General features: G+C 36.3%; 2 protein-coding genes across 3 annotated transcripts in view; one reads left to right on the forward strand and one right to left on the reverse strand.

The window, feature by feature from the left end:
• Nucleotides 1–3,556, forward strand: part of LOC306856414 (ceramide transfer protein-like) — a 33,695-nt gene extending 30,139 nt beyond the window's left edge. The window contains exons 12-17 of the mRNA XM_079395694.1: nucleotides 16–148; nucleotides 1,047–1,117; nucleotides 1,206–1,334; nucleotides 1,507–1,636; nucleotides 1,773–1,907; nucleotides 2,127–3,556. Of these exons, the coding sequence (XP_079251820.1) occupies nucleotides 16–148; nucleotides 1,047–1,117; nucleotides 1,206–1,334; nucleotides 1,507–1,636; nucleotides 1,773–1,900 (591 nt within the window). The 3' untranslated portion in view covers nucleotides 1,901–1,907; nucleotides 2,127–3,556. The remainder of the gene's footprint in view (nucleotides 1–15; nucleotides 149–1,046; nucleotides 1,118–1,205; nucleotides 1,335–1,506; nucleotides 1,637–1,772; nucleotides 1,908–2,126) is intronic.
• A 1,774-nt stretch (nucleotides 3,557–5,330) lies between these two features.
• Nucleotides 5,331–14,828, reverse strand: LOC306856093 (3-hydroxy-3-methylglutaryl-coenzyme A reductase-like). Of its 2 annotated transcripts, none has more exons than XM_079395108.1 (19): nucleotides 14,767–14,828; nucleotides 13,849–14,035; nucleotides 13,548–13,659; nucleotides 13,143–13,230; nucleotides 12,977–13,061; nucleotides 12,345–12,450; nucleotides 11,853–11,959; nucleotides 11,631–11,750; nucleotides 11,238–11,362; nucleotides 10,833–11,151; nucleotides 9,898–10,092; nucleotides 9,657–9,815; nucleotides 8,793–8,950; nucleotides 8,577–8,682; nucleotides 7,581–7,751; nucleotides 7,263–7,403; nucleotides 6,893–7,051; nucleotides 6,652–6,806; nucleotides 5,331–6,180 (listed from the first exon to the last, which is right to left on the reverse strand). In XM_079395108.1, exons 2-19 carry the CDS (start codon nucleotides 14,014–14,016, stop codon nucleotides 6,129–6,131), a joined length of 2,526 nt encoding a protein of 841 aa, XP_079251234.1. In that variant the 5' UTR covers nucleotides 14,017–14,035; nucleotides 14,767–14,828; the 3' UTR covers nucleotides 5,331–6,128. The 2 variants fall into 2 exon arrangements, with proteins under 2 accessions (XP_079251234.1, XP_079251235.1); XM_079395109.1 differs by having other exon boundaries at nucleotides 13,849–13,993; nucleotides 14,767–14,813.
• Between the last annotated feature and the right edge of the window lie 389 nt (nucleotides 14,829–15,217).

Below are 15,217 nucleotides of genomic sequence, written 5' to 3' on the forward strand. Positions count from 1 at the left end.
GTTGGTCTCTCTCAGGTGTACCGGCGTGAGGTGGAGGAGAACGGGATCGTGCTGGACCCTCTGAAGGCCACACACAGTGTCAAAGGGGTCACAGGTCACGAGGTCTGTCACTACTTCTGGGATACGGATGTTCGTAACGACTGGGAGAGTGAGTATATACACACAGACACACAACATGGTATTACAGACATTAAAACTTAAAGCTGCCATAACCATCACTTTTTTTTGCACAAAAACATGATCAGCACTGAATCAGTAAGAGCTTTTCTACACTACACATTTCATCAGTGACTCAGCAACTATTATTAGTCATTTTTAGTTTTAATTTATTTGATAAAAAATAGTATTGTGTATTTGGCACAAGTATTGTATGGCACAATATGGCACAAGTATTGTGCCATATTGTTACAACTCAAAATAAGTGCTTTCTAGTGTAATAGATTTTAAAATGTAAATTATTCCTGTGATGCAAAGCTACATTTACATTGGTTTGAGGTGTGCGTTTATATTTTGGTTATTGTAGTTTTGTTTTAGCTTTTATTTATTTTTGTGCTTAGATTTCACGGTAGCATTTAAAATTTTCATATAGTTTAAGTTTTTCCATATATTTTTTATATATATATTATTTCACCAATATTTTGATGAACATTTAAAAAAAAAAATGGTTTTAGTTAATGTGAATAGTACAATTAAATAGTACATCAGTCTATTACTTTATTTTAAAATATGAAAAATCTGTTTTTCTGGTTTGTATAACATCACGTCTTCATATAATCTAATAAAGCTCTTCTACTGTATGATGATATTAATAATGGAGCACATTCAATGGCCTGTGAAAGCACCATATACTTTTAAATGCTTTAATACAGTGACTTACCAGAACACTTTCACTGGCCGGATAATTCAGCCGTACCTCCTAATGATCACTGGTGCAATCGATAGTGATGCATCATGGGTAGAATTACTCATCGTCGTCTTGTACCTCTGTGTTTCAGCCCTCACTTGACTTTAGCTTTATCAGCTCTTGTTTTTGTCTCTGTCTCCAGCTACTGTCGAAAACTTCAACATCGTGGAAACGCTGTCTGATAACGCCATCATCATCTACCAGACTCATAAGGTGAGAGGAGTGCATGCTTTCTCCAAGGCACTTCTTCGTTGTGATTTGATTGATTCTGACGGAGTGTGTTGTGTTTTGGTCCGTGTAGAGAGTGTGGCCAGCGTCCCAGAGAGACGTCTTGTACCTGTCTTCCATTCGTAAGATTATAGCCAATAACGAGAACGATCCAGACACATGGCTCGTCTGCAACTTCTCAGTCGAGCACGAGAATGCCCAGGTGAGTCTGGTCTCCATGGCAACTGCTGAGTCAATCTGTGTCGCCTCTGTTTAACCAGCAGCAGCAACGAGTTTGGTGCAACATTTAATGCATTCATGGCTTTTGTGGATCAATTCTAACTTGTGTATATATATTTATGGCTCACTGTTTTGTTGTTTTTGTCCTCGTGTAGCCAAACAACAGATGCGTTCGTGCTAAAATCAACATTGCAATGATCTGCCAGACACTGGTCAGTCCTCCAGAGGGAGACAAGGAGATCAGCAGAGACAACATCCTGTGCAAAATCACATATGTGGCCAATGGTTAGAGGAGCCTCTCACCTGTAATATTCATAAAATAGCTATTAAATTACTATTAAATCAAGTAAGATAAAGAAAAATGTTAATATTTAATATAAATGTATGAATATACTAATAAGTTTGTTTGTTGTGGCTGCAGTGAATCCTGGCGGCTGGGCTCCTGCGTCTGTCCTGAGGGCCGTCGCGAAGAGAGAATATCCCAAATTCCTCAAGCGCTTCACTTCCTACGTCCAGGATAAAACTGCCGGAAAGCCCATCCTCTTCTGAGCACCAGGTACACCAGACTACATCTGATGACTTTATACGTCAGCAGTGACCCCAATAGTAAAAAAAACTTTTTAACTTCATGTTGTCTTATAAAGGGGTCATATGATGCGATTTCAAGTTTTGCTTTCTCTTTGGAGTGTTACAGGCTGTTTGGGCATAGATAAGATCCCTGAAGTATTTATTTATTTATTTTTTAATGAAATTAATAATTTGTCATTGTTTGCAGTTCCCCAGTTCTTCTGGGGGTGTGCCCGAGCGCCTCCAGTTCCCGCACGCTCCTCTAGCTACAGCGCACTCTAGCGACACAGAAGACTCATCGCGTCCCTTCTCCAGACTGTTCTGAATCCCGCTGCCACAGGAAGCCCCTGCGGCGGCCCATCGGTAGACGCTTGAAGCCGTTCTGTAGCGCCACACTAGCTCACACAGACAGAGGACTAGAGACGCCAATGTCTGTCCCATGTTTTCTGGCAGAGATCTATATTGATATGAATATATATGTATGTAAAGTGAGATGGAGTTTCTATATAACGGAGAGTTTTGAAGCTGAACACATGAGACCGGCTCTGTTTTAGTCTAGTTTTTTCAGCTTTGCTTTCATTGTCCTCGTATAATTGCTGTTTGGGGAAATCAAAGGCATGTTTGTGAGTGAACTCTATGAACCTGCCTTTCGTCTGGATGTTGGCCGTCTCTTTTATGAAGTGCAGCATCTGCCGCTGACGAGGAGACGCTTCATTTCTTTCTTGATTTAGTTATATCCGTGTCCCAGCAGCTGATATATCGTAGCACAATTCCAGATCGATCGTAACCGCCAGAAATGTTTAATACGTCAGAAAAACTTTGCGTGCAGATTATTTGTATATAATTTCATTATTGCTTCAGATCGTCAGTCGATGCTTTTACCTGACTAATCCGACTCCATATGCCTTAGTGTGTGTGTGTGTGTGTGTGTGAGAGACTGAGAGGTGTGTACTGACTCAAACATTTCTAGAAAAGTGCCTCATTATTGATCTTGCTGATCGTACCGCCCACATCCGTTATATCCAAACTACAGCCACAAACCAACCTGGCATCCTGTAGTGTTTATACAAAGATAATTTCATATTGATTTCTTACCTCATGTTATTTAAATGTGATTTTGCAATCAGACTGAGTCGTCAGAAGAGCATTCTCTTATTGGAGGAGCCCTGATGCCAATCAAATTCACTGTCCAATAGGGAGATGCGGTTCAAATCTGTGGTGTAGATAAGTAGTTGTGGATCAGGTAGAATTAGTTGCGTTTATTTATTTTTTTCTTGATTAAATGTATTCTTCTAAAGTGAATCTCAAGCATTAGTAAACAATCTTAAAAGGCACAAACTGGCAAAATATGAGGTTCTTACTCAGTATTTTTGTCATGTTTTCCAGTAAAAAATCTGCAAATTCTTAAATCAAGATACTTGAGAAGTAAAATTAAGATATTAAGTCTTTGTTTTCTTAAATTATGCTTAAAAAAAGGGTCAGTGGGGTAAAAAAATTTTGTTTTTGTTTTCTTTTAGGCACAACCGCATTTAATTTTTATACATTTACTGTAAAATGTTTGTAGTAATTTTTCTTCTACAGTAAATAAAATGACTTAAAACATTGTCTGAAAATATCTATAAATATTATGCTGTGCTTAAAATAAGAAAGAATCTTTGTTAATTTTTTCCCTTTGAATTAAATATTTTTACCCACTGACTGATATTTTCCTTGATTTAAGGATGATTTCAATAAATTTTTCAGAAAAGGTGTTCATTTAGCATCCACAATATAGAATAAATAAAATTACATAAGATGTTAGTTAGATATCCGTCTTGTTTTCTGGAAAAAAAAACTAAATTAGTTGACTTAATTCTTAAAACAAGAAAAAAATCAATCTCTCAGTGGGGTTAAAATATATATATTTCCATTTGAAATAAATGCATTTTTTAGTCCACTGCTAAATATTATTGTCTTAATGCACTTAATTCACATTAATTTTTCGGAAAATCTTTGCATACATTTAGCATCTACAGTAAGTAAAATGACTTGATCTAATTTTTTTTATGCTTAAGAAATAATATCTGTCAGTGGGATAAAAAAATCTTGTTTTCCCTTTGTATTAAATAGATTTATATATATATGCATACAAAGATATATATATATTTATTTATTTATATTCTGACATGTTTTTTTAAGCATAAATTCACTTAATTTTGATTAAATATATCGTATCTCCAAAAAAATTATGATTTAAGAATTTTTAAATATTTATACTGGAAAACAAGATAAAAAAAAAACTGAGCAAGAAATTTTTTTTGTAAAAAAACAAGCTTTTACATTTTTTGCGAAACACTTTCATTGGTCAAACTTTCCCATGATAGACTGTTAAAGACACCGTAGAGCACGACGAGTAGAACAGGTGCATGACAACATCACTCTCGTACAACTTAAACATTCCAGACACTCGCTGAACCCGAATGTACGAATCCACCGGAGTGAAAGCGTAAAGCTGAATGTGTGAGTACACCTGATTTCCCCACCGAGGTGAGCGTTTGCTGATTGGAGGGTTTATCGGTGGAAACAGCCAATCAGGAGAGGCGTTCTGCTTGTGTGTGTGTGCGGCCGTCTAATACAGTCTAGTGTGTTAATTAGTTGCATTTGCATTGAATGTAATGTCGTTGGGGTTCAGATGTTTCGTGTACATAATAATGTGTCATTAAAGGTGTCAGGATGAACATGTACTGTGAATATGTGTAGAGAGGAATAAAATGATTGACATCTTTCTGCACCTCTGACTCCTGTCATTCATTCTTTGTGTAATTAATGCTTGTTTGGATCCACATTTTGTTTTTAGGAGTTTTGAAAAGGATTTTTCATATTCAACCTCAGTATTTGATTCAGATATTTAGTGTAAATTGATCGATTTGTAATACTTTGTTGTTAAGCATGTTAATGGTCACGGTTACAGTCTATTATTGCCTACTTTGCCACTAACCAATGAACTGCGCTGTGGGCGGAGCGATACATGTAGCCCTGCCCCATTCTGCAAGAATACTTGAATTAAGCTGCCGATTTTAAAGTTGTCATGGAATGAAAAATTCAAATTTTCTTTGATCTTTTGAAAGATCTGTACCATTCAAACATTCAGCCCTGACAAGCTGCCCAATAAAAATGGATCATTTCAAAATGTGTAGAAAATAATTTTAGCAAATATATAATTTAAAAAAACTAACTTTTAACAATATAAACGAACCAGATATGTTTTAGTAAAAATAAAAATTTAATTAATACATAGTATTTTATGTATAAATAATCTTGGGCTTGATTTGCATTATCAACTTAAAAATTAGATGCTGTTTTAGCCGATTTATTAATGTGAAACAACAAAATAATTAAATTTAGAGTCCCACTAAATTCTTGTATAAAAATTCAAATGTACACAGAATGCTAATAAAACTCTGTTCATGTTTATTTGTCCAGTATAATTCTTTTAAAACAGTTAACAAAAACACCGATAATTTAAAAATATGCTCATCTGATCAGTGGTTTAGCAGGAAATATGCAAGTTTAAAAACACAGATATGACTTTCTATGGTCAGATAGTGAAAGGATTTGCATTTGTTGACAAAAAGTCATGAATTCATACAGAGGCAACAGAAACAACACCATCAGACCCATTTCTTTAGTTACACACATAACATCTACATTCATAAACTCAAATGACTTTTATTAAAGTACAGTAGCACCTCGTTTATAAGGTCCGTCAGTGGAGTTCGTCACAGTGAGTTTGGCATGATTAATTGAACACACAAATTAAATACATTCAAAAAGAGACTGAAGATGCAAAAAAGCCTGTTTTCACGTCCCATTTTCTGCTGTTTTCACTATCAAGCAATATAAACTTTGACTTGTTTTGACTTCAGTTTGTCCCAGGTTTTGGCAAATCTTGAGCAAGTGCGGTTTTGGCTTTTAGTGCAAGACTAAACAGACACAGATCGAGTGAAATGAGCAGCAATCGAGTCACAAACGCAGCAGCATCTCACTCATTTACTCTTGTAGCCTTACAAAACTGAGGCACAACTCAAACATCAAGCATTAGTATTTCCCAGCCGCTTCACAGAAGAGAACTCCTCCAGACATCGGTCACTCCTGCAGGCCGTGTCTTCAGACGCCCTGAGAATAATCACCAGAAACCACACAGACTCCGTTTCCCAGAGTTCTCTGTGCTTCAGGAAGCTTCATTCGGCTGCGGTTCAGTCTCTCGAAGATTGGCTTTTGACCTGTTAGAGTAAAAACACTTTAGAATCTAAACAAAACAATATCATGTAAAATCATACTGTAATATAAATATCTCAATGTTATAAATGTAATAATGTTAATATTACTAGACAATTTGGAACAGGTAAAATCATGCAATAATATATAGGTAATGTTAACTTATATGTGTATATATATATATATATATATAAAATATATATTTATTCTATATGTGTATACTATGTAACACACACACGAACAAATATTTTATTTTTAATTAGCAATCACTCATAAAAAACTCACTCATCATTTTAAATTACAGAAATATACATAGAAGAATCGCCTACTTTGTTTCTGAGAAGACTAATTTCGAATTAAAAATAAAACATTTATGATCACAAATAAATATTAAAAAATAAAAGTGTTTATAGAAAGGAAGGATTTTTGTATGTATGTGTCACTGCTCAAATTATCGATGCAGGTGTGTGCTGTACCTGTTGTGAGTCATGTGACTCTTGACGAGGTGTCCGGCGGCGAGAGCGGCCATCAGAGAGAGCTCTCCGGCCAGAACCGTGGCACAGACGATCCGCGCCAGCGTCCGCGAGTTCTCACCGGGACACTGATCGCTGGAGCCGTGAACTCCCAACATCTGACCAACACACAGAGCAGGGCGTTTAGCTCATTCACTGCCTTACTGACGCTCATGTTGTTCGAGTGTGTGTGTGTATGTGTTACCTGCAAACACGAGTGTTGTGCAGGGAGCCCGGTTCCTCCTCCCACAGTTCCCAGCTCTAATGAGGGCATGGTGCAGGACACATACAGATCCTCTCCATCCGTCCCGACACACTCCATCAGAGTAATGCAGTTACTGCTGCCCACCGTCTGCGCCGGATCCTACACACACATATAAACAACAAAATAGAAAAATGATATAGCAATTATATAATAACATAGTAAATATTTTTAATTAATGTAATTTTATAAATACATACATTATTATAAATTACAATATTCACAATGCATAACGTGCATAACATGATAACTTGCAGACAATATGATCAGGAATAAAGCAAATGTCATATTAGCAGCTGTAGGTCTCACGCACCTGTCCACAGGCGATGTAAATGGCCGTTACGATGTTTGCCGCTTGAGCGTTGAACCCCCCGATGCTTCCGGCCATCGCTGAACCCACCAGATTCTTACTGATGTTCAGCTCCACCAGAGCCGCTGTGCTGCTCTTCAACAGCTGCAAACACAATCAGTTGATGCTAAAGTTTGGATTTCCATTTGCATTTCATGCATTGAACGGATTCACATTTGTACACTTTAAAGTAAAACATCCTGTGATTTTTGGCTTTCTGTCGCCCCCTAGAGGAACAGTAGCTATCTTTCTCTTAGCAAACAGATCTTAAACCGGTCTGACCTCTTTGACGACTCGTGCTGGTATGATTGCTTCACACACGGTGGACTTTCCTCTGCCATAGATCCAGTTGACAGCAGCTGGTTTTTTATCGGTGCAGTAGTTCCCGCTGACGGCTAGCAGACGCATGTCAGGATATCGCTCCTGAAGTCTGCTCAGAGCCTGTTCTGTTCCCTACAGACACACACAACCAATGTAACCGTAAACCTTCAGTCACACAGATGTCTCAGATTTGTGGTCACTGTATTTTAGATTGAAATAATCAGTGGGAAATAATGTAGGGCAGGAAACCTATTCATGAAACATTAGTAAATTTTTTAACATTTTTAAATACATTTTTATATAAAATATATACAATAATTATAAAACAAACAATTGAAAAATATTTGTAAAAATATTAGGAATTTATAAACAAAGACAATGTCATTTTAAATAAAGAAATATATTATACTATAAATGTAATATCAATTTAATAATAAATGTATTATAATTTCTACAATAATATTATACTTTACTGTAATGTTTTCATATATACATACATACACACACACACACACACACACATATATACATTATATATATTATATATATATATATATATATATATATATACGTGAGTGTGTGTGTGTGTGTGTGTGTGTGTGTGTGTATGTGTGTGTGTGTATATATATATATATATATATATACACACACACATACACATATACATATATAAAATACATATACATATAAATATATATATATAATACTTCTGACTGAAAGCTAAATAAAAAGAAAAAAAACATCTGGTCACCAATATATCATTTATCAGACTGAACTTTTTCAAATTCAAGTATAGATTTAATTCAAACCATTGTGAATTTTAATAGTTTAATAGTTCATTTCAAATAGAGCAGGAACATCTATTAAAGTCAGTGCTGGAGTGAAGGTGCTCTGCTCTGTGACCCATAAATCTCCTGTAATACGAGAGACGCTCGAGCGCTGGTTCATCACACACACCTTTGACAGCATGTTCATGCCCATGGCGTCTCCGGTCTGAGACTGCAAGCGGATGTACAGATTTCTCCCGGCCAAACTGACCTGCAGCCGGTCCAGACGAGCAAACCTGAGAAACACACAGAGCTATTTCAGAGCTGAAGTTATCCTGAGCACTGGAAACTATCCCACAGCAGTGCTATATAGGGTTCATTCTATATGTGACCTTTGCCCTCTGACCTGCTGGTGTGATCGAAGGCCTGTTTGATGGCACTGAACCCCTCTGGACTCTCCAGCCAGCCCTTGACCTCCGCCGCCCGACACGCCGACGGCATCTGAACCACCGGCCCTCGAGTCATTCCATCCGCCAGAACACGACTGTTCACGCCACCCGACAACTACAGACACCAGAGAAACAGCGCTTAGTGACGAGACACTTAACATCAGAGAGAAAGAAACCCAATCAATGATAGTGCTACACAAAATAAAAAAAGGATATGTCAACAAAAGAAAGAAGACAGGAAAACAACAAAGAAATCATTTTAAAAATAAGCAGATGTTGTTTTTGAAAAAACAAATGAGTAAACATTAAAAACTAAAATTATAAACATAAATAAAACACAAGAATGAATCAATCAACAAATAAGTAAGTACTAAATTAGACAATGAACAGATCAAGCTAACAAAAAGAACAAACAAAAGAAAAAAAATAGAAAAACTTGATTTGCAACATAAAATGAAAAAGATCAACAAAAGAAAGGATAAACAACTAGATGAAAAATATCAAAGAAACAAATGAATATACACCAGAAACCTTAATGAAGAATGCCTGAACAAGCAAACAAATTAATAAACAACATTAATCAAAACAAATTCACAAAAGAATCAATTAATCAGCCAAAGAAAGAACAAATAAGTGAAGGAATGACAGAAACGGAAATTTAGCAGAAAGGATGAACATAAGAGCAACAAACAAAATGAACGAGCAAAAGAAAGAACAGAAATAGAAGTAGAATGCCATGCTTTTATTTCTTTTGTTTAGTTTTTTCTCGTTATATATTTATTTTATTTACTTTTTAAATGTAAAATAACCACATAACTCACTGTGACGGCTCTGCATCCTCGGTTAGTGCTGGCCACTAAACAGCCTTCTGTTGTTGCCATGGGGACGTGGAATTCTTTCCCGTCCAATAGGAGTGGTCCGGCCACGCCCACTGGCACAGGTACATAGCCAATCACATTCTCACAGTTAGTGCCAATCACCTGGGGAAATGAGGAAATGTCATTTAAACATCCATTCAGCTGTGACGTCATCACACATAACCCTGGATCTCCAGAGCAGCACCTTCGAGTAGTCGTAGTGTCTGTAGGGCAGGTTCTCCAGCGCAGACGTGTCCGGGAGTTTGGCGGACAGCATTTCTCTGCGTATGGCCACGCCTCTCTCTGGACTCTCCATCACTGCTTCCAGACAGTATCCCAGAATGCCTCTGCACTCCACTAATGCCATCACCTCAGCATTAGTCAGGCAACGAGCTCCTCTCTGAAAGAAGAGAGAGATCACGTAAGGCACATGAAGTTTGCTTAATTACTGATTGATAACTTAAGGGTCTTTAAGAGTCGCAAGACAAAAAAGAAACAAAAAAATAAATAAAAAAAATAATGACTAATCTAAAGAAAATGGAAGAAAAGAAACAAATGGAAGCACAAATAAATTAACAAACATTAAAAAAAACGAATAAACAAGAAAAAAAAAACAAGTGAACAAAAAACAGATAAAAGCAGATATAATAAACAAAAAAATGAATGTGCAAAAAACTGAATAAATCATCAAAAGAGAAAAAGATGAAAAACAATAAATGAACAAATAGAAGGAAAAAAAAAAATTACATCATAAACCAAAACAAATGAACAAAATAAGGAAATAACAAGTGAACAAGCAACAGAAAAAGACAGAAATAGTGAAAAATAGATAAAAAACGAAGCAAAGAAAGAGCGAATGATAGAATGTTAAACAAAGAATGAATGTCCAAACAAAAATACAAAAAAAATTAATAAATCATTAAAAGCGAGAAAAGATGAAAAAACTTAAATGTACGGAATCAAAAAAACAAACATTGAAAGAAAAAACAAAGTTGAAAAACAAATACATTAATAAACATGAAACAAAACAAACAATAAATAAATCTTATAAAATGAACAACTGGAGAATAGAAAGAGCTAACATAAAAGCACATGAAGTTTTAAGGTCAGTTAACACGCATGTGACAGTGACTGAATTACTTTGGGGTCTTTAAGAATCATCAGACATTCGTCCACAGGGCGGCGCTCATCGTTTTTTCCCTCCTCACAGTTTCCATCAGACAGATCAGGAGGCTCTCCTTCAGTTTTATTTGTAGGGACCCCCATCAGGGCTTTGGGCGGGGCCGAATCCCTCTGACAGCGCTCCTCTCCTCCTCTCCTATTGGTCAGCGAGCAGTTGGGTGTGGCCACATGGGATTTAATTGACAGGGAGGATTCTGTTTCGGCCTGCTCGAAAAACACATACTTGGCTGCCAATAACAGAGCGAGAGAGAGCGTGATGACCTGCTCCAGATCCACACTGACAGAAAGAAAGAGATTATTACTAATGATTAAATAAATAGAGAGATTTTCATTCTCAACAGTGTCATGTTTCTCAGCTCGCACCTGGACATGGTTCTGTCGGACTCCATGTTCGTTGCAGGCAGAACCACGTCTGAACTGCTCATGTTGTGCGTCGGAGATTCAGTCACGAGTCGACTGCGAGCGTGAACCAACGCCAGACCTAAAGACTGAAGTCAAAAACAGTCAAAAAAGACATCAGTAAGGCTACATTTAATTAATTACAAAATACAGTAAAAACCATCATATTGTGATTTTTTTTGCCATTTTAAATAACTTTATGTTTTTTTTTTTTTACATTATAAATGTCTTTACTGTCACTTTTGATTAATTTAACCTGTCCTTGATGAATGGAATAATTAAACTAAATGTACAGACCCCAAATGTTTGAAAAGTAGTGTATTACATTATTGTAAGCCTGATGTTTCCTAAACTCACCATGATCATTTTGACCTTCTGAGTGACAGGGTTTGGTTTGTTTCCCTCTTCTTCCTCCAGAACACGAGCGAAATGGCTGAGCTGCCAGATGGGCCGACCCTCACGACTCTCACGGGACAGCTGGACGAGACAGGGGGCAGTGACTGGGGTCAATGCTCACTCACATCTGGGTTTATATGCTATACAGAACATCTTACAAACACTACAAACAAACACACTGACCTCTAACACCAGCGACACACAGGCGGGGAAGAAGGTCATGAACACAAAGTAATTGGCCAGAACCGACATGCAGCCGAAACAGCACATGATCTCCAGCTGACGCACACCTGCAATCAGACAGGAAGTAGTTACAGTGAGAGCTGCATAGCTTAAAAGTTTGAAGCAAGTTTAGGATCACATTTTTAAGGGTTCCAGTGACTTTTAACCAATGACTTTACCAGTCATTATTAATTACTGAATAAGGTTTTTAAGACGTTATTTTATAGAGACTGAAAATAAATAATTAATTTTTATCAAACTATACATTATTATTTAAAAGACTATACAATTTTCCATGACTTTTCCCCACATGCAGTCAGATCAATACATCGTCCAGGTTTATATGCCTATGGTAGCCCAACTTTTTTATTTGTCAACTTCTTTGGAAAAAAAAAAAAGAAAGTAAAGAGAGAACGCAAGAGAGCCACAATGAGACATGCAGCTTTAACTTACCAGACATTGTTCCCACACCGATGACCAGACACTCCACCACCGCATCCAGCGTGAATGTGGGTCCCAGGATGGCCATGCCTTTAGCGAGATTCTCTCTGACCTCCTCCTGTGCATTTGTTACATTTATATGAATTAATTAGTTTTTCAGATTAATTTTATAATACTTTTGTAATTTATTAGTTATATATCTTATAAGAATATTATTTTAGTACATAAAGTTAAGCTGAGAAATAAGATTTAAGAAAAACATTTATTTAATAAATGTAATGATTTTAGTGTTAGTAAACTATAATTACCCTGATTATAACACATAATAACAAACAGCAATGTCCACTTGAATACTTTTTTAATGTGCATTTTCTATAACATTGACGATGCCAACACGCCAATAATTTGCATGATCTATATTTAAACTACTTATTTAAATGGACCACTTGAACTGATTCAAAGAATTTATTTAAATTGACTAAAATTATTTTTTTTTATTCCAGAAAAAACCTATAACATGCAGCTAAAGTAATTTGGGACTCGTCTACATGCTCAAATAAAATAAAAAATGAAAACATGAAAAACAAAATGCAATATTCATGCTGCCGTTTAATATTTAGTGCAGCAAAATCATATTTTTGTACCTGTGAGTTTGAGCTGAGAGCGAACTTGGCCAGTGTGCAGGCTTTAGACAGATCAATCAGCAACAGGAAGAATGGCAGAGCCTCGCTGCAGGAACACAACGAGACCGTTTAGAGACAAACTCAAGACACAGAGGACATGAATATGAGAGACAGATGAGATTCATACTTCAGTCCTGTGAGCTCTTTGCCCAGAAACTGAACGACTACAGTGCTGAACACAAAGCTGGAGAAGACGGTGAACAGACCAGCGATACCTGGACACAAAACACAATAAATACTTTTTATAATATGAATGGTTAAGATGAGAGGCAAAATTGTACATTTAAATTCAACGCAACATCGAAATTCATGATTCTTATCCTTAACTGTGAACAATTAATCAATGCATTGTTCATTCTAAAGAAAAATATGTTTGTATGTCTTAATATTTCATTAAGTAGTGTATTTTTCAACCATTTAACCATTTAATCAAGTTCTCAAATTACAACATTTTTTCCTCCTTAAATATGGCGTTTCACTCAGAAATATGTCACATCACAAAAGCAAATAAGTTTCAGAGAAAGAAACTCACCCAGTATGTATTTGGAGCCGAGCTGACGGAGGTTTCTGAACTGGAAGTAGATGTAAATGATGGCTCCACATCTCGTAATGGTTAAAATGTTCATGTCGCTGCTTAGAATTTTCTAAAAATGTGCAACAAAAAAAATTCTTAATGTTTTTGTTTCGGTAAAGATCAGAATTCCCAACCGTACAGTTCACAGCAAACATTGCAACCTGAGCTAGACTTCAGTAGGTAATAAAATGAGTTCAAACCGGAACCAAGCCATAACCTCGTTTGAATGATTTTATGATCTGAAATGTGATCCGTGTACCTCCTGTACTTTGGGACACTGATGGTTCCAGCCACAGATCTGGTCATTGGTAGCGAAAGCGTTCATGGACATCAGACACATCGTCACGGCAACCGTTCCCAAGATCACCTCCCATGGATGAGAGGCAACGAACAGGCCATGGAGCCTGAAGAGACACGACAGCATCATCACAGCTTCAGCAGGACACCTGTCAACAAAACACATCTTAGCTGCTCATCCACGCTACTGACAAGAGTTTTAGATTAAAGTTGAATTAAATTTAGCAATTTTACTCCTCTTTCCCAATTCTCAACATGAGGAAACCAACAAAATCCTCAAAACTAAGTGACAATTTGAATAAAAACAGTGACAGATACTTTATAATATTATTAAAACAGTCAATATTATTCAGCAAATCAATGATAAACTATTTTTTAAACTTCTTTCACGTCTTTGCTCTTTTCTCATATTCTTGTTTCAGTTAGTAATTATTTTAAGCTATAACTTTTTCATTAGCTAGTTTTAACAGATTTAAACAGTTAATGTCATATCTTGAGATATCTAATCCATCAGTAAAGTAACGAAAGTTGTCATTAATAATAACAATAACAATAAACTCGGAGGCTAGCATTAGCATGATCACATTTATAATAATTTGAGCTATAATAGCGATCGATGAGACCATCAACATACAAACATTATCAATTTACCTTTGTAACACATATTAAAGAAAACGAAAAGCTATAAATTAGTCAGTCAAAAAGAGGTGAGCTGACAGCATGCTAAGCTAATTTAGCTTAAGCTACAGGACACAGCTGTCATTGAGCCTCAAATTTAACAACAACGCCAAAAAATGTCAATATAATTCCTTATATTGACTGAAGTGAGAGATTTAAGAATGAAGTTAAAGATGTAAGTTGTAATTTCGTTATATCATACCCTCATCTGTTCTCACACGGTGACTGTAACTGACGTAATCCGCCCTCAACGGGAACGGGCTCGCGCACGACACGCCCGGAGCGAGCACGCACCGCCCACTGCCGTGACGTCATCTAAGACAAGCTGGGAAAGTTTAGGTTAACAAGTATCCTATTTTGCGGATAGTAATTAATTCTAACTTAATTAATCGAGTTTGACATGGAGTAATGAAAAATTAAGAAGATCATCAAGCTGTTTTTTCTCATAGCAGCATCCACAGGACGCAGTGTTGTTAATAATGGATTTTTAAATTTTAAGAAAAACTTTAATATTCAGCAGGGGCATTATTATTACATATTTAGACATAATGAGAAACAATGGAATTATACAAAAACAAAAACACACACACATAAAAAATAGAACAAATAAATGCATGACGGACAAGAACAATGCCACATGATCAGATGCAGTC

Source organism: Barbus barbus, assembly GCF_936440315.1.
Source record: "Barbus barbus genome assembly, chromosome: 36".
NCBI classification, from domain to species: domain Eukaryota; kingdom Metazoa; phylum Chordata; class Actinopteri; order Cypriniformes; family Cyprinidae; genus Barbus; species Barbus barbus.

Coding starts and splice junctions, on each gene's coding strand:
- LOC306856093 (XM_079395108.1), bottom strand. CDS start 14,016: ATGATGCTGTCGTGTCTCTTCAGGCTCCATGGCCTGTTCGTTGCCTCT. Junction 7,052..7,262: donor TTTACATCGCCTGTGGACAG/GTGCGTGAGACC, acceptor ATGTGTGTGTAG/GATCCGGCGCAGACGGTGGG. Junction 6,181..6,651: donor AGTCACATGACTCACAACAG/GTACAGCACACA, acceptor TTACTCTAACAG/GTCAAAAGCCAATCTTCGAG.